The 26903-nt window shown below is 40.0% G+C and overlaps 1 protein-coding gene across 15 annotated transcripts in view; it reads right to left on the reverse strand.

Annotated features, from left to right (window-relative positions):
• ATP2B2 (ATPase plasma membrane Ca2+ transporting 2) overlaps positions 1-26903 on the reverse strand; it is a 394438-nt gene that overhangs the window by 57268 nt on the left and 310267 nt on the right. For 11 of the 15 annotated variants that reach the window (XR_011002928.1, XM_068201521.1, XM_068201520.1 and 8 more), the window contains 5 exons: positions 26316-26408; positions 20424-20465; positions 18634-18798; positions 16328-16542; positions 14852-15094 (listed from right to left, as the gene is read on the reverse strand). Coding sequence is in view for 14 of the 15 variants with exons in the window: in XM_068201521.1 (XP_068057622.1) it covers positions 14852-15094; positions 16328-16542; positions 18634-18798; positions 20424-20465; positions 26316-26408 (758 nt within the window). In the remaining variant the exon portion in view is untranslated. The remainder of the gene's footprint in view (positions 1-14851; positions 15095-16327; positions 16543-18633; positions 18799-20423; positions 20466-26315; positions 26409-26903) is intronic. The other 4 variants (XM_068201528.1, XM_068201532.1, XM_068201531.1 and 1 more) reach the window with 2 other exon arrangements.

Raw genomic sequence — 26903 nt, forward strand, 5'->3', positions numbered from 1 at the left:
ATTGAGACTGATAATGGAATAAAATCTTTTAAGACACCTCTCAGTTGTCCCATCTTTGTAGAAGCTGGGAAAACCAACACTAGTGGCTGGTGAGGCTCCCGAATTACCCCACGGTGAATATCCCTCATGGTTCTTAAACCTATTGAAATATCAGGTCTGCCCAAACTTCTTAGGAAAAGGGTAGCAGGAATTTTTGTCTCATTCCTGTCTCAGTTTAAGAACAGGTTCATGTGAGATGGATTTATCCAGGTACAACTGGCACCATCAGCTCTCCCACGACAGTCAGAGGATATTCAAAGGCTTCCTGCCTCAGATTAGCTGGGATGCAGGGTAATTATTCATTTTTGGGAGGATAATTACTGAATGGTTTATCTGAAAACGCCCTGAAAATGATCAAAGGCAGTGCTGTGGCACCACATCGTTCTGCTGCTGCTCGAGGTGGGGGCAAGTTTGGTCAGCTATAAATTGATATAAAAATGGTGCAGTTCAGCATCTTGCCTGCAACTCCAGCAAGGCCATCCTCCCCTGACAGGGGGCCAGCTGGAATTATGCAACGGATCAGGGTGACATTTCCCAGCAGCAAAGCTGAGGGAGCAGCACTGATGTGGCTCAGTGAATATGGACTCGTGCTCCTTTCAGCTCACAGAACAGGGACAGGGAAAAAAAGGATACAGCCCATGAATTCCCCCACGAGTGGCTCTGGAAGAAGGGGAAATCAGGCATGAAGAACAGACTGAGAGGCTGGTGTGACAGTCCACACTCCCACTCTCTTTGAATCATTTTTACGTTCACAATGAGTTTTTTAATAAAAACTCCTCAATTTTAAGAGCAAATAATTTAATTGTCCTTTTAATTTGAAGGACGTATCTGCCTTTCATTGACTTAAAAAAAAGACAAAAAATACTTCTACAAACATGAGAATTGTTGATTCTTCTCACTGGCTTAAGATCTTAAGATGCACATGTCAGGTTTGTACACAATTTTTGAAAAATTAGAGAGTTGCTCAGGGCTGTGTCCAGTGGGATTCTGAATATCTGTAGAGAAGGAGACTCCACAACTTCTGTAAGCAATCTGTGCCAATGTTTGACCACCCTCCCCACTAATTCAAACAAAAATTGCTATTTCTTTCAGCTCCAAAACTAAATAAAAAGAGGGATAGCTCTAGCAGAATTAGTTAACAAAAGTAATTTTTACCACTTTTATCAATGTAATTAATTTAATTTGGACCAGAGCAAGGTTTTCTGATTTCAAACTATAAATAAAACAACTGACAACTTTTAAAAATCAAGAATATCTATTCATAAGGTCCTGCACATGTAATTTAACAATACCTATTCTAAGGAACCAAACACTGACAGAGATGTTACATTTACACATCACAATTCAGCAGTGACTCCATAACCTAAAGATATGAATTATTCCTCTCCATCTCCTAACCCTTTCTAGTTCTCTCATTTGAACTTTTTCGTTTTGTAATAAATAGTCTATGTTTCAAGACAAAAATAATGAAAACAGAAGGCTGGAAGTCTTTTAATTTAAAAAACAATACTAATTATGAAAAATCTCTCTATTCTCAATAACAATAATTCGCGGCTGGATTTAACCAGGGGTACATTAATGCACCACACCACAGTGCAAAGAATGAACTCTGCCTTGATAGGACACTACTGATCAATTCTTATTCATGATTAGGATTCTCCAGTCTTGCTGTTTCCAGATGAGATTAAACTGAATTTTACTGGCACAGATTTTTCTCCACATTTCCCTCAGAGGATTCTTGGCATATTTATTACGCTATAAGATATTATTCATCTGTATTTAGGGACCTTCCTGTTTTTATTGATAAAACCCATTCCTACACTCCCTTAAAATGTGCCATTTCATGTCAATTTAGCTCTGAATTTGGAATATTCCCTATTCCCTTTGCAGACATGGCCACTAAAAACCTGCGCTCTTATCCTTTTGTACAGCCCCAGGGAATTGGCAATGGTTGAATTTATTCTGGCACTATCCCAGCTTTAAGTGCAACAAGAACTGTTGACAAGTAACCTATATAATCAAAGTAATTAGACACAGCAATTGTTTAAACTTACTTTAATCAACAACTAATTTAGTTTAAATATAGTCTGAGTGCAAGGATTCTGTTTGAGTTTGCTGTGAAGAAAGCCTCAGCATTTCTCCCATTACCAATATCAGCAGAGCCCAGACCACAGGGACAAAGGGACAACTTCTAAACCAAACTGGCAAAAATTAGGAGCAGATTAAGAGATTTCATGAGTTACTAATGAATTCTTCAATACATTTGGCAAACACTCCTCAAATTGTCATGAGCAACAACCAAGCTGAGCATTTTTCATTTCAAAAGAGAAACTGCACTTAACAGCAGGGCTGTAATTAATGGCACCCAAGAGATGCTACCTTGGGTTAGATGTGTTAAACTCAGGTTTTACTGACTCTTGGTCCTAGACTGGCTCTGTGAGAGCTGCAGACAGAGCAAGCAGGACAGAAACTGCCTGGGCTGGAGCCCATCATGTAGGTACAAAAAGCCTATTTCCAAATTAGACCCAACACTGAGATTTACATGGGGTGGGCCAACATTAAAAGCCTTAAAGCAACTGCCTGAGGGCTGAAACCTCACCTTTTAGGTTTAGGGAAACAGAGGTACATTTTCTTCAGTCTAAGCAGCATCTGTACATTTGGAAAATGTCCTTGGAGCCACTCTACTGCACACTTAAATCATTTATCAACAGATTTTTCCCTCACATCTCAATCCTTTCTCCCACCAAGCCAATAGTATTAGTCAATGATTCTGACCACGTGATCCTCAAAACTCTTCACCTTTTTTAACAACTTTACTCTTTTAATCAAAATTATTCACATTTCTTGAAAACACTTCCAGTGGTGGCCTGAGTTGCCTCTCATGCCTGTTTTTGCCTGGCCATCGTGCATGAATTTCAACCAGAAAGTGTGAAACCCATCACCTCTTCCATGGTTTCTACATATACTCACTCTCATTTCTATTTCTATTGCCTCCTCTATGCCTCTTCTAGCTAATTAGAAGTGGGAAAACCAATCAACCAAACACCCCCTTGCACAAAAATCCACCAAAACCCAGTCCCACCATCTGAAAACCATGAACTGTGATAATAATCATAATGAACAATAATTTAATCACACATTAAATAACAGAAAATGCCTGACCTTTACAGATATGCATCAAAAACCCGAATTTCCATAACAGAGAATTTACAGGTGGCTGATCAGTCCATCCAGTTTTCACATACAGAAAACTTATCAATACTCTGGGGATTGTCTGTTTTTCTATTAAATAGAACTAGATGGGAAAATAAATTTCTAGAAAGACCAAAGCAAAGATTAATCTTAATACTTGCTGCCTTTCTGGTGGCACCACAGCTACAAACAATTTGTACAGTCGAAGGAGCTAAATTTAGTGAGTGCAAAGCAAATCTAGCCACATGAAAAAGGAAGTTTTTTCACTTGATTGAAGCTCCTGATTATAGCCCATCATAATTACAGATCTTCTCTGTTAATAGTACTCATTTCCAGAGTAAGGAGAAGGGTTCTTCAAGCACCCATCTCCAAAGGAGTCTAAAGCCACCAAGAGCAGATATTTCACTGATGATCCAAAATGTGCTCCTCTTTACCAGCACGTATCAGCTGCAACTATTGTTAGATTGGTTTTGGTCTGTTCCATTTGGGGTTTGGGAGGCAAATGGATGAGCTCAAGTGGATATAATCTGTCAGAGCCATGCTTAGCTAATATATTTTCTCAGAGGGATATTTTGCATGATTGGTGGGATAATGTTTGGGATGCATTCTAAATTGAGTCCTCTGGCCAGGCCCTCTCCTTGTCAGGACACCAGGAATGATGCCTTGGCTGGGCAGAGCAGCAGACGGAGGCTGCAGCCAATTTGTGCCTGATTATTCATTCAGGAGGAAACGGGACAGCAGTGATGGAGAGCTGGAACATCCTGTCCTTCTTTAGAGAAAAATCCTCCCAGAAAAATCTTGTTTCTCACCTCTTCCAAATGCACAGCCCCTATCACACCAGCACTGAGCACTGCCAGCCTTTGGAGTGAGGAGAAATGGAAGGGGATGGAATAAATGGAAACGACAGAAAAATAACAGTAGCATAAAAAAAAAATCTGTAGTGGAGCTGTTTAACATGCTCAAGGCTGTCCTTTGGTGCTATGGCCACATCTTCTGCCCAAACCTCATCCAGAATTTCCCAAGGATAAGGTGTCCCAATGTTCCCAAAAGGACTCACCAGGAGCCAGGCACACTCTACTGCTCTATGTGTTTGCACCAGCACAGGTAAGGCAGGCTCACAGATTTATTCCATTTACCCCATTCTATTTCTTCCATTTATTAAGGCAGGCTCACAGATTTATTCAATTTATTCCATTCCATTCATTTAAGGCAGGCTCACAGTGCTTATTTCCTTTATCTTAAATTTTTATAATTTCTAGAAGGTGTCTAGAAATTTTTCCATGCAAGGTGTCTGCACAGCAGCTCTGTCATTTTTTTAGTGATGCTAAGGGACTAGATGGCTTTGACTAAGTTAAGATAATGCTTATAAAATTTGAAAACTTCCTGTTTCCTCTACAAGGTTCCAGCTGGGAAAAGCTTTTCATGGGACACGTCTCCTGCCTGTTCCCTGTCACTCCCATGGCCCTGAGAATCTGGATCCATCACAGCCATGTGCCTTTGGGAAGCCAGAGCCCCTCATGCATCCCTGATAACAACTCTCCAGGTTTCCACCCATCCTGGAGGTTTTGCTGTCCCAGAACCCCCTCTAAAAGCAGAAAGGCCCAGGATTTTTGGTCACCTTCCCACATCCACAAACAATACAGAAATAAAACTGATTGTGAAAGGAGCCAAGAGCTTCACACACAAGAAGAGAAAACTGGAAACTTGATAGAAAAATGGGTTCTACCTGCAGGAGAAAGCAGGAACTGGAAACTGAAGCATAGATTTTACTTATACATTTAATACCAATTTTCAAAGTTATCTGTGACTCAAAAAGAATATAATATTTTGCTTACATGAAAAGAAAATTAATAGATCTTGTGAAGTGCAAGGTCAGTCAAAAAGAATAGCAATGAAAGTCAATTAAATGACTTGTTCAAGTCTGCAAATAACTCCTATAACACCTGCCATTTATTGCTCTGAAATCAACACATTTCCTGTCAGACTTTATTCCTGATCCACTGTACTTCTCATCTTGTACAATTTGCAGTTTCTTGGTGATTGTTGACTGTTTTTTTCCCCCAGTGAAATAAACCACATTGGAGCTCTGAGAGTAAAAAAAAAAAAAAAACATACTAAAACTGCCCTGTATATAAAATACATATTTACACAATATAAATCTGAAAGGAAATTAATTTCCTATTTCATTATGAGGTGATTCACCCACCACATTGATTTCTAATCAGCCTGTTTGTGTACCTTATAAAAGCACCACCATTTTCAGTGAAATTGGTATTAAATCATCACATTGGAAGGTATTATCTTCCTGTTCCTATGACTGAGAGCACAAAGAAAACTCTCATTAAAACAAAATGTGCCTGAAGTAATTGGTTTACACCAACTCATGTGAAAACAAAAGCTCCTATCAGGAAAACATGCTCCCTGAGAACATTCCCTGAAAAGTGCTAACACCACACCCCCACCAGCACATCCATCAGCTCCAAGGTGTGATGGCTTCACCTCAGCAGGGTGGCAAGAGGCAGGAAAAGGAGCCCAACACACTCCAATCATTCATTGTGTCAACACTTTTTTTTAAAAAAAAGAAAAAAAAAGAGTCCTAAAATGCTCAGACAAGAAGCAGTATCTACAAACCCTGATGAAAACACTGTGAAGCACCTTGCAGGAAACACTGATTTTTAAAGCCTGCACCTTTGGGAAGAGCTGGAGTTATCCCCACAAGCGAATCTTCTCATGCCAGGACAAGATTTGTGCAGAATAAGAACATGAACATAAGATAAATTACATAAAGGAAAATTCTATGCAAGGCAATAGGAAAACCATTTGTTGCATCACAGCAAGTTCAAAATCTAATTTACTCATTTTCATACCAGCAAGAAGGAAAAGAACCCCCACATGGATAAAATATTATAATAACAAAGAGCTTACAAGTGATTTTAGACTGACTAAAAGCTTGCAGAGAATATTGATTCCAACAAGAATTAATGGAATCTGCAATTACCAAACTGAAGGCCAGGATGAAGGAGGTGTTTATTACCATGGGCTCTGTCACTTGAGGAAATGTGGCAAAACAAAGATGAAGAAATGCAATGAAAATGAAGAAAGAGAATGTAAACTTTTAGCTGGGATGGAAATAACTTGTCAAGCAGGATTCTTTATTTCTCCATCTCCTTTTCCTCTGGCCATTTGTTGCTGTGGCAGCACAGTCACCCTTTTCCTTGGCAGGAAATAAGGAATAAGGGAAGGAGCTGCTGGTGCCCAGTGCATGCACAGTTCCGGCTCACTGGGGAGGGGACGAGCTCTGTCCCAGCACATTTATCCCTCATTCTCTCCCTTCAACATCTGTGTCCCTCTGCAGAGAATCCCCCTTTTCCTCTCGCAAGCAGGACACCAAATCCCACAGCCTTGGGTACATGGCAGAGGGAAAAGATGGCCCTGTTCCCATCCCTGCTCCCAAATCCCCTCTTCTACTCCCAAATCTCCCATCCCTGCTCTCAAATGCCCCTCTTCTGCTCTCAAATCCCTTCTTCTGCTCCTAAATCCCTTCTTCTACTCCAAAATTCCCCTCTTCTGCTCCCAAATGCACCTCTTCACCTCCCAAATGCACCTCTTCACCTCCCAAATCCCCTCTTCTGCTCCCAAATCCCTTCTTCTGCTCCCAAATGCCCCTCTTCCTTGGCAGCTGACTCCATTCCACCCCTCACAAAAAAAAAAAAAAAAAAAAAAAAAAAGAAAAAAAAAAAAAGAAAAAAAAAAGAAAAAAAGAGAGAGATTTCATTAAAACCCAGCTTTTTTGGCAAGACAAACTCCTCCTGCCACTGACAGGAAGAGCAGGGTGGGATAAAGGCCTGTCCCAGGCTTTACACACCCCAGCCTTGCCTAAACACAGTTATTTCAATTATGAAGTCAGCTGCTAATTTAGGGAGAAAAGCTGGTTTTGTACCTCTCATTCTACACAACTCCAATGGCAAGTGATGTGTGAAGATCATTACATTCTGCTAATTACCACCCCTAGAAGCACAGACAATTAACTACATCATCCATTATCCCTAATAATTATTATTTACACAGTAAATAAGATGGACACTATAGGTTGGAGTTTTTTCCTGCCTAATTTATCCTGAGAAAATGCTTACCAAGGGCTTTATAAAAAGTTTTAAATATGTTGGGGGGATTTTTTGGGTGACGATTGTCTTGCTTATATTTAGAAAGATTCTCTGGCCTGCATTGTCTGTTCCCATCCATAATTTAGAGCTGCTTACACAATTGTGTAACACTGAGAACAAAATACGAAAAAATCAGATTAATATTTAAATTTATCTAAAATAGGAATTGTTTCACCTAGGAAATAAAGCCTCTTAAAAATATACAGATTTTTAATAATCAGTTCAATCAATTTTCAACCAAATCAACAATTTTTTTCATTTTAAATGGTTCAAATGCACCATTTAGCTGGAGATACAAATAATATTTTAGCCCTGTCACCTGAGCTCTTCAAAAAGAAGATTTTCACAAATTTCCAGTACCAAACTAATGTGCTGAGAGCAGCAATAAATGACTTGCAGCACTATCCAGAAGCTGTTTGATTCCTGGGATGCCTTTCCTGATCTGAAGTTGCCCTGAAAAATCACACAGGGTATCAGAGGCAGGAAAAGAAACCAAACACATTCAAATCATTCACTGTCCCAACATGTTTTGTTTAAAAAAGGAAAAAAAAATAGAAAGGGGAAAAAAAAAAGTTCAGCCAACAAGAAGCAATATTTATAAATGCAGATGAAAACACTGTGGAGCATCTTGCAGGAAACACTGATTTTTAAAGCCTTCACTTCTGGGAAGAGCTGGAGTTATCCCCATAAGTAAATCTGATTTTCTGTTCAGCAGATTTTCCTCAGTGTTTCTCCTGGCATCCCATATTTAGTAATTCATTGTACCCCTAAGGCTGCAGGATCTAAACTGGAAAACCTGGAGCTGAGTTGGAACCTGAAACCAGGATCCAAACTGGAAAACCTAGAGCTGAGTTGGAACCTGAAACCAGGATCCAAACTGGAAAACCTGGAGCTGAGTTGGAACCTGAAACCAGGATCCAAACGGGAAAACCTGGAACTGAGTTGGAACCTGAAACCAGGATCCAAACTGGAAAACCTGGAGCTGAGTTGGAACCTGAAACCAGGATCCAAACTGGAAAACCTGGAGCTGAGTTGGAACCTGAAACCAGGATCCAAACGGGAAAACCTGGAACTGAGTTGGAACCTGAAACCAGGATCCAAACTGGAAAACCTGGAGCTCCATAAGTTGCCCCAAATTCCCTTGGTGTTTTTCAGACAAGGAACAAAATGAGGATCCTTGAATTTCTCCACCAGCTCCTCCCAGTACATTTTTCTGAGCCATTTTCTGGATGGCTTTAATTACACAAGGAGAGGATTTTAGGACTGCAAATGTATTCCAAAGTGCAGGAAGGTGATTCCAGCCTGTTGCTCCTCCCTCATCCAAAATCAGTGGCACCAACGAGCTGGTCCAGTGCCATTACAAGGGCTAGATGAAAAAATTAATATTTCTTAATGTTTACTGATTTCCTGTATTATTATATGAGGATAAAACCTTGGACAGACCTATCCTTCCATAAAATACCTGTCAAATAGCACTTCTCCTCCTCATCAGCCTTAAAACACAAATTATGAAATCGTGACAGAGTGTCTGAAGGGAGAATTTACTTTTGAGCATTGCCTGAGGAAAGAAAGCAGGGATAAACAAACATTCTGAAGGATGGTCACTGCTGAATTGTCACCAAAATTCCCTCAAGCCCTTCTGTACCAACACTAGCACTGCAAAGCTCCCCGTGGACAGAGCTTGGATGTGTGGAGCACACATGGTGCAGAAAAACAGGGAAAAGCACACTGTAAATAGAGGGGCACAATGTGAACAACTTGTGCAAACTCTTCTGCTGCCAATTCAGAATTCCCTTCCCTTCCCTTCCCTTCCCTTCCCTTCCCTTCCCTTCCCTTCCCTTCCCTTCCCTTCCCTTCCCTTCCCTTCCCTTCCCTTCCCTTCCCTTCCCTTCCCTTCCCTTCCCTTCCCTTCCCTTCCCTTCCCTTCCCTTCCCTTCCCTTCCCTTCCTTTCCCTTCCCTTCCCTCCTTCCCTTTCTTTAGTCTTTCCTTTTTCCTTTCCTTTTCATTTCCCTTCCCTCTTCCCTTCCCTTCCTTTTTCCTTCCCTTCCCTTCTTCCCTTTCTTTAGTCTTTCCTTTTTCCTTTCCTTTTCATTTCCCTTCCCTCTTCCCTTCCCTTCCTTTTTCCTTCTCTTCCCCCCCCCCCTTTTCCCATACCAGTTTTCTCTTTTCCCCCTGAATTTACCCTCCCTACAACTCTGGTTTTGGGGTTCTCATTCCTTTTCCCATCATCTCTTCTGCTCCCACTGCTCTGGCCCAGGCAGGTCAGCCTGGAGTGGCCACTTGACCACCTGATAAATAACTGACTGATCTTTTCCAAACACTTCCAATCCACAGCTGCAGCTGCCACTTGTGCCTTGATGTCAGTGGCAGAAGGAAAAATCAGCATTTAGGCCATGCCAGTGCCTCTGTTGTCATTTAAATGATCATAAATGAAAGCTTTCCTCAATGTATCCTTTTTTTTTTTTTTTTTTTACCACTTTTGTGACCATTTCTGCCCTCATATTTTGTGTCTGGAGGGTTTTTTTAAAGTATTTATTTTGACTCATTTTTAGCAGCAGTGGGGGAACTGATGAAATAATTTGGATGAAATAAGAGATGGCTTGAACCTTCATGTGCAGAAAAAATAAAATGGAAAATCATCTGTACTTTAACACAAGAAACAAAGGGCTTGAGAATAGGTTTTAAGAAAACCATACCTGAGAGTAAAAATATCTTTGCAATTCCATATGCCAAAATAACTCAAAAAGGCTGTTTGGAGGTCAAAAGCTGTTTTCTTATGGTTCTCCTTGGAATAAAAAAGGGAATTCTAGTGACATATAATATAAGTTTCATTTAGCAGAGAGCCCTTGGCAAACAGCTCTGCTGCTCTAGCCTCAGGCCACAGAAATTCCTGATTTTCTGTTGATAGGTGTGGCCTAATCTGATCTGTTGGGGCTTGAGCTTTTTTACAAATGAAATTTAAAAAAAACTTTCATAAACACTCAGGGTGTCCATCTTCCTTTCCATTTCCAAAGCAAAACTCCAAATAAATACAGAGACACGTTAAAATACATATATATACATTTTATATATATATATACACACACACACATATATATACATTTTATATATATATATATATACACATTATATATATATGTATGTATGTATGTATGTATGTATGTATAAAGAAAGGTAGCTAGATAAAGGGAAGGTCTATTCTCTGTCAGATAAGATTAGGCAGCCACAAGCAACCACTGTTTAAAAACTGACATTTCAATTCTTCCCATCACTAATAACTTTACACATTACTGTGGAGAAATGTATGGAAAAATCCATAAACATACCTGCTACATCTCAAGTTTCAAAATTATTTGCTAGGAAACTTCCAAATATCCATATTCCCATGAAAGGTTTAAAGTTGGGTTTTTTTAAGAAGACCCTACTATATTGAAATTGTTGGAATTATGAATGGTAAAAGGAAATGCCAGGAATTTTCTGTTGGCTAAATAATATATTTATATGTAATTATTGAGATTTTTTTTTTATCTGAATAAACAATTTTTTAAAAGTCAAGATTAATTTGATTATTTGATGAATAAAATTCAGTCTTTGAATAAAAAAATAAAGAAATCTCTAAGAAAGAAGGATATTTTAAGAAAGAAGGATATTTTGCACTTTGCACACCTTCTCAAAGGCTGCTCCTGACAGGAACATTGTGTCTCCCAACAATCAGAGAGCTGTTCTTGCTTGGGATGCAAATATATTCTCCCAAATAAAAAGAACTTTCACCTGGTTACCACATCCGTGTTCCCAATACCAGCAATAGATTTGCATCAATCCTTGCAAACCAGCAAGATTGTGCTAAATTCTTATTTTCCCTCCTTTAACCATTTAAATTTTGTAGAATGTCATTGATTCTTATGGCTTCTATGTATTACGGGTGTCTAATATGTTATTATCTACCTGCTCTGCCTTTCAGCTGCAATAAAATTGTCGGCACTCTTTGTGTTTTATTTCATTTCCCTCTTTAGGTTTTATCCATCAATGACTTTTTTCGCCCAAAAGCTTTCCCAGCTCACATTCAAAACTTGATGAATATTTACTAACATATAGACCAACATATTTTTATTTTATTTCCTCTGGGAAAAGGGAGCAAAAATGGAAGGGAGTGAATGTTTTGCACTTTCCTGTGACAGCTCTTCCTTTGGTTCAAGGTTTGCCACCACATCCTGCCACACTCTGTCACAGCCAGAGCAGCACTAAAATCTCCTCCTGGAATTCCAGATATTCACCCAGCACAGGCAAAAGGAGCCTTTTATCCCTCAGCACCCATCAAGCAGCAAATGAAAAGTCGGTGTTGGATCCTCACAGTAACAGCTCCAGCTGGGACTTTTCCACTGGTGCTGAAAATCCCTCAGCTAAACCCTAATTGTGGTGTCTTCTTAATCAGGCACATCACACCCAGCCAGGAATTAAAAGAAGCAATTCCTTTCTAATTAAAACTGGAGTTATGAAAGCGAGAGCTGCACAGGAAAGTTGAAATCAGTGGTTTTGGTGTTTATTTCATCACTGCTCCTTGGCATCCAAGATCAATGTGCTCCTGCTCCAAGTGCAATCAAAGGATTCCCAAAATGCAGATTTTGCTCTCAGAGTCTTTCCAGTCCCCATCACAGCTCACAGGCAGAAATGCATGAAGCCTGATTTTATTTCCATGTGGAAACAGGAATACTGAACACAAAGCTTTGCTTCACACAAACAGCAGAAAAGTTTAGCTCTAAAGCTAAAGGAATGTAAAATCAGCTCACCCAGCAACTTAATCTTGGAAAGCAGTAAAAAGAGCTATATTTAATGATGCTATTGTTCAGTTGGAATAATTTATGTTTAATTTTTCAGGGAAATTCAAATCTTTTATGCCAAGCACTGATATTATTCCCTTTTTATATTTTTATCAATGGTTCAGTTGCCCCTTGATCAAAAGACAATGCAAGAGGGAATATTTCTCATTCAGCAGAGCATCTTGACTAATTTTATGGTCCCATATGTGATCCCTCTGAACAGAAGTTCACACAAAGAGCAATTTACAGCACATACATAGCTGGAGAGCTAAAAATAGAATATGCAAAACTCAGTCTTGGCGACAGAACCCTTCCAATGCCCTTTGGGTTTCAGCTGATATTCACAATTTGATTAAACATGCTCCAAGAACGAGTGCACGAGCGTGCATTCTGTATTAGCAGGAAGGAAAAGAATTCTGTCTATTTATCCTGGAAACAACTCCCTCAGGTGTTTTTTACTGTATTTATTTAGGATGCAAAATGGGCTATGGAACAATATCTTCTATCTTAAAGGTCAGCTGCAGCTTGTTATAAACTGTGAAGAAAATGAAATCCCCCGAGACTGGAGCTATGGTTCTCATGGAGTCCATATTGCAAAGTTTTAGCTCATAAGTTCTAAAAGATCTCTATTAATTTTAAACAGATATGTTCAAGCAGTCACTGATCTGAATCCAGAGGATTTCACCCCTTTATCAGTTTAGAATCAGTCTCTGTACAAAGCTAAAAAAGCACTGAAATGCTGAAATATTGACTCTTTGATAGGCACATGGAACTAATTCCAACAAGGAGCAATGAAGCCAAGTCAGAGAAAAAGAAATTTATATTGAAACCATTTTAGAACTAGTATTCACCAGAAATGTTTCAGTAAACCACAAGAAAAAGATTATTAAAGTTAATATTGCAGATGTGGAAGGTCTGATGATTTCCCATTTACTCTGGGATTCAGAGGGGTGAACTGGTGTGGAAGCTGAGCAGAAACACTTTGGTACTGGCTTTGATCTCAGAATGAACAGCAAAATATAAAACTTATAAGCCTCTGCCAGTCACTCCTGACTGGAAAACCAACCCCCTGCCTGCCCTGCTGCTTCCTGGGAAGGAGGAAAATTCTGCTGACACTGGGAACGTTCTCCCAAAGCCTTCCCAAAGTCAAAGCCCGTCCCTTGTCCTGATCCTGGCTGTTCAGGGTGTTTTATTCTTTCTCCAGGAGGAAGCACCTGAGCTGACTTAGGCTGTACAAAATTTAAATAACCAAGGTGTATTTTCCTCTCCCCAGCAATCAAATATTACATTGATTTGTGAGAGCAGGAATTACTCAGCAACAGCAAACAGTTCTTGCTGGTTTAGAAGTGCACAAATGAAACGTAAGGAGCTGCTGCCATAAAATATCCACTCTGAGTTATCACACAGGATTTTTTTTCTCTGATTGCATTTTAAAAGGCCACTTTTAAAACAAACATCAAGTACATGCCTGACTTTATTCTGCAGCTCAGCACAGACCTATAAAAACGACAATACACATATTCATAAACTAGAAAGAAAAAAATCTATTTGTTCAGCAACATTAACATTCAGCTTGACCTTTCAAAGAACAAATCTATTGGAATTGCAAAAATTTTCAGTCTCTTAATTAGCTCTGTACAAAAGAATCCAATGCCACAAGCAAACAGGATATTTCCATTCTGGCCTCCTATACAGAGTAAATAAAATACTTCAGGATGTAACTCACCTGAAACCAGAATGAATAAAGGTCATTAACCTCACTGATTTAACAAATCCAATTTGTGCTCTTTGAGCATTAATTGAAATTTCTTAGACACACAAAAATCATTTTGCACATATGAAGACTCAGTGAAAACCAGATATGTGACCAACACATTTTTGTTCCCAAATTTATCTGCACCAAAACTCACTAGATTGGCCACCACATTCTAATGACAGCAGGAGTTTTTAAAATGTCTCATGGTCTTGCAGTCTTAAATAAATCCCTGTCCTTAAAAAAACCCAGTAAAATATACAGTTTTTAGAGCACCTGTTCTCATTTTGAGGACCTCAACAGTACTTAATGCTTCATAATCAACAACAAGACGTTAAAGAATTAACACTTCTCAAAAAAAAATTACACCTCCTCCTGCTGATGCCTCAGGTTTAGCTTTTATATATTTCAGATTCTGTGCTGCTTCAGTGTGTGGGTCTGAGCTTCACATCAGGGGATGGTGAGCTCTCCTCACAGAGCAGGGAGACAAAACAATTCCTTCTCCATCTGGGCACCAAGGACAAATGATCCAAACCTCAGCCCAAGAGCACCAACAACGTGGGCTGGAGAGAGAAAAACAAGCAGGATGGGACTGCATGGGCTGGAGCTGGAATGGGACAATGAACTGCAATGTGCCAATGGAGCAGAGCTGATCACAGTGAGAGCCCCCGGGAGCGCTCGTGCATTTTGGGACCATTTGGGCTCATCTTGGGTGCAGCCCTGGCTGGGCTCTGGTGCTGCCCAAGGTGGATCCATGGAGGAGATCCTTTTAACAAATCCCTGCTTTATTCTTTAACTCCATCCAGCCTCTTCTCTACGGCAGACTTCTCAAGGCATCACTGCTAGGCCTCACTTAACTGCCCCCCAAAAAAAGGCACCGACTCACCAGAATTTTTGTAGTGTAAGCACTGTTGATAGCAATTGCATTGACCAGCAGCTCCATGGTTTTGGCAGGGATGGAGTCGGGGTCGGGGATCTCCTTGTAGTGGACGTCGCCCACGTAGGCCTGCACCACGGTCATGCGGTTGGTGGTCAGCGTGCCCGTCTTGTCCGAGCAGATGGCCGTGGCGTTGCCCATGGTCTCGCAGGCGTCCAGGTGCCGCACCAGGTTGTTGTCCCTCATCATTTTCTGAGGGGAAAACCCACCAAAAGCCAAGTAAAAAAACCCTTCGATGCTGGCTTTTGAGGTTTTTAGTCATAAAAAGGAAAGCAGCCCACGGTTAGTCCTGCTGGTGAGAATGTTCCCTAAAGCAGAGCTTTGATGGGGGCCAATAACCCCAAATCCCAGTTACAGACAACCAAGCTGTGCCTGCCCCTGCCTATCCCTATCCCTATTTTGCCTTTGATAAACTTTTAAAAGAGTTGCATCATTTTCCTGCGGTAGGTTTGCATTTTAAGGAATAGCTGGAACAGCAATGATGAGCCAAAAGAACCAGAGAAAAAAGCATTTTTTAAAAATTATGGTTATAGCAAACATTTGGGGTTTTTACTTAACACTGCTTGGAATGTCAGGATATTATCTGGCAGCACGCAGGTGGACCACACGTTTTGGGGGAAAAGCAAAAGAGAAAGGGTGTCAGAAGAAGGACATCAGGAGAATGAGAAAACATTTTCAAAGCAGCTACATTCTTCATCAGCAAAACCCCATCTTTGAGACTTCCTCCCTTTTCCTAATAATTGTGATATTTGGCTACACCAAAGCCAAGAGATTCCTTCCTAAACTTCCTAAGTTAATTTGTTTACATGATAAATGGAAATCAACTTTACACCATCTTCATCTAAGACTCCCAGAATGTTTAAATCATCTGATTAAATTGCTCAAGTAATCCTGAAGTCCAGGATGTTAATCCTCTTTAATTTCCTAATAGAACCATTTACATTGACTTCAAAGAACTGAAACTGCATTCAAGAAAAGTACATGAAAGCTTCAGTGAAACTCTTAATTTCTTTGAGAAACTCCAATTTCTCTGAGAAGTGTTCCTGAAGATTTCAAATCCCTGTCAAAACTATGTACAGCTGCACAAGAAAATCTGAATACAAAGTTATTCTATATCAAAAGACTGGACTATTTTCAGAGTACATTCTACTCAATAAATTCCTGGTTCCTTGCAAATTAAGTGGGTATTTCTACTGTTTTATATTCTGCACTGTGCAGTTTTCAGGAGATGTGTTGGAAGATGTATTTGCATTTATGTTAGAAATACTTTCAGTATAAGTTTTCTTTAAAGCAATTTCATGAATATTTTGAGCACATAATTTTCAGACCATTTTTCATCCCATCTGATAAAACCTGAGGACCAAATCAGTAATGAACTCAAGCAAACAGCACTTTTCTCCCTGGATTATTTTGAATGTCTCTTACCTTTACAGAATAAGCCAGAGAAATAGTGACAGCAAGTGGGAGTCCCTCAGGAACAGCAACCACGAGCACAGTAACACCAATAATGAAGAATTTAACAAAATACTGAACGTAGACAGGAGTGCACTCAGGCAACCACTGCTTCTTGTTGACCACAAAGGTGTCAATGGCAAAATACAGTACCAAGATGATGACAGTGATGGCAGACATCACCAGACCTGGGAGGAGAAATATCCAGTTACCATAAACCCAAACACCACTGGAAACACGAGCAATTAGAAATTGGGATTTGATAGGAAATTCTTTCTTTCTTTCTTTGTGACATTTTTCACCAGTACCAATAACAAGAATAAACTGTACAATGAAGAAAAAACATTGACATAATATATTTACAGCAAGCACACATTCCAGTGCACCAGGAATTCTAGGGAATTCATTTTTAAGCACTTACTGCTGCCTTTAAAACTTCCCAGGCAGCGCAGTTCTGCTGTCACTTAAGCTAAGCTTATTCAATTTAGCACATTACTTTGCCTGGTACAACATTTATCTGGCCTTTTAACCCCCACCTTTTACAAATTACTTGTCTATCCATATTTAAACACCTTTCTTCTAAGTATATCTTTAGAGGCTTGAGCCAAGGAGCCTCCCATAGGTTATGTGGCTGTATAAAATACTGTAGAAAAGCCCTACAGATGAGTCTATGTGAATATAAAGAGGCAATAATGCAGAATTGTCCACAAGACAGTTTTACACTGGGTTTCTTTAAAATGTGACTGATACTGGTGTTTCCAAGGTGTCCCTTTTCAAGGGAATGTCTGCAGAGTGGGTATTTTCATGAGCAGAGGTTCCAAAGAGACAGAGCCACCAATAAATATTTCACAGAATTGACAAAATATCCCAAGCATTCCATCCCCTCTCCCAGTGGCACAGGCTGCTGGGATGGCACTCCTGCTCCACAGCTTTGTCACTGGATTTGAGCATGCAAATAAAATTTCCATTATAGCCTCAGCTTTGCCTTGCTCTGACCAGCCCTTGGATTGGCAGGTTTCTGTGAAGCAGTTAAGCCTGCATTTTGGAATAAATTAATTTCTCCCTAATGAGATCATACAGTAGAAGGAGAATGCTGTGAATTTCATGTCTTGACTGCAGTTTTTAAAAAATTTGTAAAGCTGAAGGATGCTAAGGTCGACAGGAAACAGATGAGTCAGGGAGATCATTCTGTGCCAGAGGATAAGGGAAAATCCATTAAAATATTGTACAGGAAAATACTCCTGAAACCGCAAGATATCCCCACAGGTTGCGCAACAACAAAGAAAAATCAAATGAGGCAATGATTAATTAATTTAATTCCTGTTCCTTGCCACATTCTGGTCAGAAATCCCTACACAATTACTTTAAGAGTGACATTCATGTGCCAGAGTAGAAGTCAAGGCAGTGAAGAAAGGTATTTAACCCAAGGAATTAATCATCAGGGGAAACAAAGGAGAGAAGCTGGAGGAATATGAACTGGGGCAAGGCATGAAATTGGATATCAGGGATGATAATCCTGGATTTGGTCACACTGTGCTCAGGCAAGGGGAATTGGCATCGTGGGGTTATGTGATCAACTCCTGTGATGAACTCACAGAGGGATGGGAAGGGAAAAGCCAGATTGGGGCAGAAGGCTGACGAGATGGAACAGAGGGAAAGGGATCTTGTAGGGCCTCCACCAAGGAGCTGAGATCAAAATCTCTTTAATACCACGAGAAAAACAAACCTAAGGAATTTTAGGCCCTTATGGAAGGTTTCTACTCTCTGCCTACATGTTGGAGAAGGGCTGCTTCCAACAACAGGGGCCAGATGGTTCTGGATACAGGAGTTGAAAGATGTGTCGTGCTTGGGGAGAAGGCAGGAATATGGACATTTGGGGAGAGCAGAATGATTTCAGAATCCATGAGAGGGAAATACTGTGTGAGTGATATTTTGAGATGGTATTAGAGTTTCTGAAACTGTGCACTCCCAGGTTCTGAGGGGAGAGGAAATTAAATACGCAATTACTGCACTTGGGAATATTAACTCTGAGAAAAGCTGCATTTCATTTTGATTCAAATATTCATTACAATCCAAGTTGCCCAAGGCTCCTTGACAGTCAAAGTTGATTTTTAGGAGAATAAAAGATCTTCAGCACCACATACTCTCCTTAGAACAACTTTGTGATGACCCATTTCCAAATCCTGCAGTAAAATATGGCCTGTTCCTTTTCAGAACCATTTGCTTTCCAGCTCTTTGCCTCCTGTGACTCAGAGGGGTTTGGTGTCACCCAGCCATACCTGCTTTGCCAATCTGCACTGCCAGCTTGGTCAGCTTTCCCTGCAGGACGGATTTTTCTTTCTTGTGCATGTTGGACTTCTTCTTGTCCTTGTCGTCTCCCTCTCCCCCTTCTGCACTCTTCAGCGGCTGCATCTCCATGGCAGCAGCCCCGTCCTGCTGCTTGGCTGATAATGCAGAACAAAACTGTTACTCCAGAGCTTTATCCCTTCCTTTTCTCTGGGTTCATCCTCTCTGAACCCAGCCAGCATCACAGGGGCTGTCTGGGACAATCTCTGCCAGGGACACCCTTGGCTCCCTGGAGAGCCAGCGGGGCTCTGCAGGACACAGCTGTGCCAGCACATCCCTCAGGACACGTGGGGATTTGGGCTGGAAAGCCCTGATTGGGTGTATCGCTCATTTTTACCCCCAGCCATGATGCTCTGGGCCATACACATATATGTCACTGAATGTCTTGCACGTGACTTGGCAGGTGGCAGCACCAGCACTGCAGGATTCCCTGGAACAGCAGAGCTCAGGTGCTCTGACAGATCCATGTTCCTCTGGATTTTGGGATGCCTCTTGGAATGCAATGCCCCCTCATAATCATATTTCCAATGCAAACATTTTGAAGGCCATGTGGCTGCACAGGTGGCCCAGATGTCACCTCTCTGGGCTGCAGGGGCACCTCAGTGACCAGGGGACCAGACTCTGCCATCCACCATTGCAGAAAATCCGGCAGTTATAAAGTTTCCTCAGCATTCCGTGATCAAGGAACTCAGCCCTGGGGTCTGATGGTGGTGGCACCACCATTCCCCCACAACACCCAAACACAGTTTCAGGGCTGATCCCTCCTTTCCTGACAGAATGCCAGCAGAAGGAAACTTTATTTTTTTATGTGTTTCTGAAAGGCAATGACATTGCAGTGGATATATGTGCATGTGTCTGCTTTGTACTGAGCACAATAAATAAAATAGGATGAGATGAATCAGCTTTGCTTTCGTGAAGAGATTGTACAAGACCGTGCTTGTTTGACCTGGAAATCTAATTTATCTACCTAGCCTGAATGCTTATTATTTAATAGCATTTTATTGGGTACTTTTGTACCATGAACCACTGAGTTTCTCTATCCAGTTTCTGAGCCATCATCTTTGCAATGTTCAATATTATCTGAGAAGAGAAAATTATCGTTTTATTTGGTATAACCCAAAGAGCTCATGATAGCTGTGTCTTGTAATAAAAAGGGAACCATGATTTTTCTTCAGAGAAAGCAAAATATTGATTCCAATTTCTTCCTGACATTGTATATTAAATAAGAAACTCCTAAGACTCTGAATCTTCCTGTTGTTTATCCTTATAAAAGGCTTTTACACTGCTAGATAGCACCTTGGCTTTAAGGTTTCCTTTTCTTATTGCTTTGCCTTTCCCCTGCAAATGAAGAGATGTCCAGACAATGCCAACAGACACCAGAGATGATGAGACATAAAAAAACTGGGCTGGAAAATCACTAACAATACGTAGGACACACAACTTGCACAGGAAAAAAATAATTCAAATGAGCTTTGTGAGATGAAAGCAACACCTGTAAATGGTTCCTTTAAAATACTCCTCTCCTAAACCTCTGCAGCTTGTGGAAGTTACAATCTCTTTGGTTGGGGTTAGTTGTTTGGGGTTCTCTTGGACATTCTGCATGAACAATTAGGGCCAGTTTCACACACAGGCACAGACAACAGGTTCTCACTGTACTTTGGACAGGGTTGAACTACATGCTATCGATACAATCCACAACCTCCTGAATAGCAAAGAAGATTACCTTTGTTCTGGTTGTTCTCCATATTCCCATCCTGCATCTTGCCTAAATGATGAAAAATTCCAACAGACAACAGACAGTAAACAACCTTCAGCCAAGACAGAACATGAAAATGGGGATTTATATCAATGGGAGACAAAAGCCATGAGCACACCACGGGCACCTGGGCACCATCCCCTGCCCTCACACCTGCACTCACAGAGGGGCCAACCCAGCCTGGCATGCCCAAGGAATTCCAGCCAAGCTCAGGGTTGGAACACCTTAAATGCTGAATATCAGCACGTATTTTTGAGGAATCTGCATAAATTCAGAGGGGGAATCTAAAAAAGTGGATCTGGTGGAAAGAGGAATTGGAATATTCCTGAGCTGATGTTTCAGAGGGCTGGGACTTAAAACTTCTGACACACACCAGTATAGAGTATGGCTTTCTTAATGTATTCCAGAATTAAATTAATCATGTTATTGAATTGAGGAAAAAATAGGAAAAAAATGGTGTTAATAAGTCTAAATAACTAAAAAATGTAAATCAGATAGGATTTTTAAATTACATCTTCCTCACTTGATTGTACTAATTAGCAAATTTCTTCTGGAAATACAAGTGCCAGGTGACCTAAATTCAGATTTATCCTGAACACAGATTTACCAAGTGACTCTTTAATTTCCAGCTTGACATTTTATCCACAAACAGTTTTACCACAACGAAGTCCTTATTCCTTTGTGCCTTTTTAAAGTAGGAATGCCACTTGAAAGTGTGTATGAGATAAAAATGGCAAAATGTACAAATCACATACAAAACTTTGGTGTTCAGAATAACAGCTAAATATTTTCAAATGTATTCAGAATTTCTTGGTGGGACGCCTTATGAAATTTTCACAGTAATTATATGAATTTATGGAAAAGACTACAAGAAGTATTATCTCAGAATGGATGACAGTGTCTTTTGGTAGTTATGTAAAATGCACAATAAAAAATTATGCTAAGGGAAATTAAGTTAAAACTCCATTACAGGATTGTTGACACATTCTAATAAGAAATGTACCATCAGAATTTATTAAAAAATGTGCCAGCAGGTACATCTTGTTCTTCTGACTGCTATGTGGATTATTTTTTTTTCACTCTGCTGTGAATAAATCATAACAAAATGGAAAAGCTAAGATGTGTCTCTTGCATGTTGGTCTTTGCACTAAGTGGGAGAGCAAAAGTGGCCAAATCAGTCTTGTATTTGTCAAAAATAGGCCCCAGTGCCCCACTGGGAAATTCCAAAGCCCAGAAGCAGAGCCAGGGAAAGGACATCTCATGACCTAAAATCATCTCAGAGCTCAGGTGAATGAGCCACTGACCATCAGCTGCTTGTCTGTATTTCTAATTCTATTCCCACGCTGGCAGTAACAGGACTTTTAAAAATCCAGAATCCACCTTCCAGAGCTTTACCCTTTGCACAAGAGAGGAATCCATGAACCTGAGCAAAACCAAGCTCATTTTCAAGGTGAAACTCCCTATAAAACCTTGGCCTCTGGGGCACAGTTGGACTCAGTACCTGCCTGGTGGCTGTTTTTCTTAGAAGGTCTTTTAATAAAGTTACGGGAAGACACAAAATATCTCTGGAGATCTGGATTTCTGGCTGGAGCATAAAGCCTTCCCAAAGAACTGGAAGGCATTAATTTAGATCAGGCAGTCTGCTCCATTTCCTGCTCTGGAGATCCTTTTGCAGAGTGCAATTCCTAACCTAGGACTGGCAAAAAAATTAAAAAATATTCAACTTTCAAAAAGATAAAAATTACCAACAAAAGCCAAACGTGGCTGTGCCAACTGGCAAACACATCATAGAGATTATTTTTTTTGTAAATTAAAACATGTACTTTTAGGACATATATTTGCTATTTAATAGCATAATTATCATAATAAATTACACCAACAATTGACTGGTTGCCTGAAAATAGCAGTACACAAAATAAACAATCATTAACAACAGTTTAAACTCAGGTATTTTAAAAATACAGTCTTAATATTCTTAATCCACTGCATTCAGGTTATTGAGTGGGGGAAGTCATCAGAGGTAGTTACAGTTCAGTTATTTAGAATAACAAAGAGAAGGTAATTTGGGTAATCAAAATGAAGAAAAGGAAGCTGTAAACGATTTATATCCTCCTGTGCCAAATAATTTTAAGGCTGCATTTTGGTATAAAATGTTAACAGGGAAGTTAAGGCAGAAAGAAAGGTGATAGAATCACCACTGCTGAGAGATCCTTTCTCCTTCCTGCTCCAAATACTCCCCCATCCTTCTCTCCTTGGTGCATTATTTAGAATTGTCAAAAGGAGGAGTATTTATTATTATTTTGATAGCATCATGTGAAATAATTCTTTAAAAATACAATATTTTTTTATGTAATTCTGAAAATATTTTCTTCTTTTCTCTTCGGAGTAATGAATAAAATAAATGTTGTTTGGGCTGGAGAAATCCATCTGAGTTTTTTATCACTTTTCTAAGCAAGGATGAAAAATCAGAAAGTTTAGAATAGCATTTCTAACATCTGCATTCTGCAGCTGTTTTGATATTTCTGAATTTAAATATAAATATTTTTCACATGCCTTTGCCTCACTACAATCCCTGTATTTTGGAAAGGACTCGTGACACCTTTACTGACAAAATTCTTACTATAAAAGTCATGGACTCCACTGAACAAAATTCCTAAGAAAAGCCTCCCCTTTACCTGCTGCAGCCCTTGAGGACAATGTCACAGAACAACAAATTCCTACCACTATTTTGGAAATTATTTCCCTCATTTGGAAATTATTTCTAAATTGGAAAAAGTGCTTGGAATCAACCAAAGCAAATAATGGAATTGTGTTCCAAGTGCTGACAGGGAACCACTGTGTTAAACAGAAAGTTGTAGATAATTCTTCTATCCATTCTATAAATAACTTCCCTTACAATTCAGAAATATATTAAAATATAAATTTTAAAATGTATTAAAAATAGAAAAATAATATTTAAATATGAGCTCAAACTGCAAATTGCTTAGCAGGAGCAGAAGTAGCTCAGTACCTACACTGGGATTAGCTGTAGATGTAAAATATTCCAGCAGAGATTTCTCTGACTCTGGTAAGCCATTTCTATACCATTTCTATATTTTCTGAACACGCATTTAAGTAGCAAATTCTCTAGCTTACAAATGCCAAAAATACCCCAACAACCCACCCTGGAAATCCTGACTTAGGAAGGTGGCAGTGCTCTACTGGAAAGAAATCAAATTTGGGGTAATTTCAGCTACTAGAAGGAAATCAAATTTGGGGTAAACAAGCTGTAAACAATGACTGCTGCTTCCCTGATTTTCATTTTTTAAAGTTACCTGTACTAAATATAATACTTTGGAAGGAGATGAGATTTCCTGAATTACTACATTTCTGCAAAATTTTCTGCTCTGTTTATGGCCTTAACTTGCAACCTTTCAAAAACTGAATGTATTGTCCACAGTTCTGACAATGAGATCAGCAACTATTCTCTATGTTGATCTCAACTCCTAAAACTCAACATTTATAAGAATTTATAAGGGTTCCTTTGGTACAGCACATAATACACAGGCTGGGTCACACAGTAAATTAATTTATCACTACAGGCTCACAGGCTAACAACAAACTCTTTCTTTGTGTCAATTGTTTATTGACAATTAAGAATGAAAATATTTTATCTGAAATGTAATTGGTTGATTTTTCAAATAACAGCATTTCCTGACCTTGCTACTTATTCAAGTATACAATTATTAATTCTTATTTTAAGGTATTTTCTACACAAAAGTATTACTTTGGGTAAAATTCTTGTTTCCAGTGACACCTCAGGAAGAATTTTCAGACTTTAAAAAAATATTCATTTCATCCAGACCAAAGGAAAATGCAGATGAATTTGGAGTCCTTGCTTTGTAACTTATCCTCTCCTTCCTTTCTCCCCTCCAAACCATATCTACTTTTTCAGTATTTAACTCATCCTAATCAGCAGTGCTAACTGAGAAATTACCAGAAATCTGGCATTGCCCATTTCCCAGACAATTCCAAAGCACTCAGACCTATGTTTGCCTGCCTGAGATCTCTGAGCAGTTGAATTGTGGAAAGCCTCTCCTGCCCTTGTTGATTGATCAAAGACCAGCAGAATAATTGAACTGCCTCATCTCAGAGGAGCTAAAATCCAAAAACATCCTTAACTGCACAAAAAATTCCCTGCACACTGCAAAGCCCTGAGCTTGTATCTCTCAGCTCCAGGATAAACATGGGCAGTAACTGCTGTTCCTGACTGGAGAGAGGATGATGGAAAATCACATCCCTAATTCCGACACTGATCTAATATCCCCTGGAACTCAATTTCCTCATTAAGCTCAGCATTAAACCCAAACACAACAGGGATTTACCAGGCAGCCCCAGCTCTGAGCAGAGCCCAGGGCTCGTTCTGCACCTGCTGAGCACCAGCAAGGAGGGGCTGAACTCTGCTCCCATCCCTCTCTGCAGCTGGCAGGGGTGCTGAGCATCCAGGGGGACTGCAGGGGAGTTTGTTTTACACTCACCATACTGGAATTATCACAGAATCATCACAGAATGGTTTGGGTTGGAACAAACCCTAAAGCCCATCCAGTGCCAGCCCTGCCATGGCAGTGACACCTTCCAGTGTCCCAGGCTGCTCCAGCCCTGTCCAACTTGGCCTTGGGCACTTCCAGGGATTCAGGAGCAGCCACAGCTGCTCTGTGTCAGGAGCTCAGCACCCTCACAGCAATGGAGAATAAAACTTACAATTCATTCCCTGCTTCTTGGTCTCTAGGGAATCTGGAACCAGAATGATGGCAGTCCCTGCCATGCAAGGAGATGTAGGGATTGTAAATCCTAGTTTTCCAGAATGGGTTTTAAATCTGGTTATATGTTTTTTTTTAAATGATTTGAAAATAGGCTTAAAGATTTCCTGTGTCACTGTTTTAAATAAGATCCTACAGCAGTAAATCCTGTTCCTTGTTTAGCACTTGATATTGCTGTTAGAAACTCTCATTTCACATGTGAAATGCAACCTGCAAGGCAAAAAGACTTCTTTCACCAACATGAAAAGTAGAATGACTTTACTCGGTATTTTTGGCTCTGCACAAGAAGGAAAGGTTGCTTGGCAAATAAAGGCTCATGTATCTGATTAGCAGCAAAATACAGCTGATGCCTACTCTAATATTGACCCATTCAATCCAATTTAACACTGGAATTTGACTATTAGGAGAGACACTGAAATATCTGCGTGCTAGCTAGCCGGGTCAGGAATCTGTACTGCGACACAGTCAAAACTGGCTGCAGGAATGGCTTGGTTTGGGTTTAGTTCACACAGGCAGGCTCAGGAGAAAGTCACTGAGGGCTCACATAAATATCCACAAAACTTCTTGGTCCCTCCTGAAACAGCAAAAGCTGTTCCTAACACAGTGCTGGTTGAAATGGAGGCAGATCCCTGATCCCAGCCCTCTCTCAGAACTGTGTGAGGAATTAGGAGTGAAAAAGAGGAGAAGCAGAGAGAATCCCTTTCTCATGGTGCTCCTCTCCAGATCTGTGCTGAATAATGAAACTTTATAATAAAACTTCAGGCGAATCTGCCCAAAAGTTTTGAAAGTGGCCTGACATAACTGCTTCTTTTAACTGCAGTTTGAATGGCAAACAGATCACGATTCCAAGCTCTGCCTCTGCCAGGCTGAATTCGGTGGGAATGAAGCTGCAGCATCCCTGTGGCCCCTCTGCCAAGCTCCTGCAGAGCATGTGGAGCAGGATCTCTCAGAGTGCAGTCACACACACACAACATCTGTGCAGGTCAGCGAGGGGAGAGGGAACTTGACACAGTCAGGAGAGAAATCCATCAAATCAGACAAGCCGGGGGTTGTGACGTACCATTGACTAAGCTGGCATTTGCATTATCAGTGGCATTTGCACCTGCTGCACCATCTGTGGCTGGAGGAGGGTGGGAGGAGGGATGGGAAGAATCTACTGAGCAATAATGGATAAAAAAAAAACACAAAACAAACAAAAAAAACACAAAAACAAAACAGCAAATAATAAATAAATAATAACAGCACCGCGAACGAATGCACGTGACGGAGCGAAAAGCCCTTGTGGCTTTGCTTGCTCCCAAAATCAAAGAGTTTGAAATTAATTAACACAAATTTCCAAAGCAATGTGGCATTGGGAAGGTGTCACAAAGTAAGCTGAAAACTCAAATAATAATAACAACAACAATAATAATAATAACAAAAGACAAATAAATATGAAACACATTTAGCAAAGTTAAAGGAGTTGGTGAGAACAGACTGTACACAGTCCTGTGTGCATTGCTTTAGTCCTTTTATGTCTTATTTTTTGTACTTTAATGTAATTTATGCATTTTTTAAGTGGTTGAAATGTTTCTTTTGGTGTTAATTTACACAGTGCATGTGTAGCTTTAAAATTTGCATTTAAAAATGTATTATAGCTATATCTGTA

The sequence above is a fragment of the Anomalospiza imberbis genome, chromosome 11, assembly GCF_031753505.1.
Source record: "Anomalospiza imberbis isolate Cuckoo-Finch-1a 21T00152 chromosome 11, ASM3175350v1, whole genome shotgun sequence".
Taxonomy (NCBI): Eukaryota; Metazoa; Chordata; class Aves; order Passeriformes; family Viduidae; genus Anomalospiza; species Anomalospiza imberbis.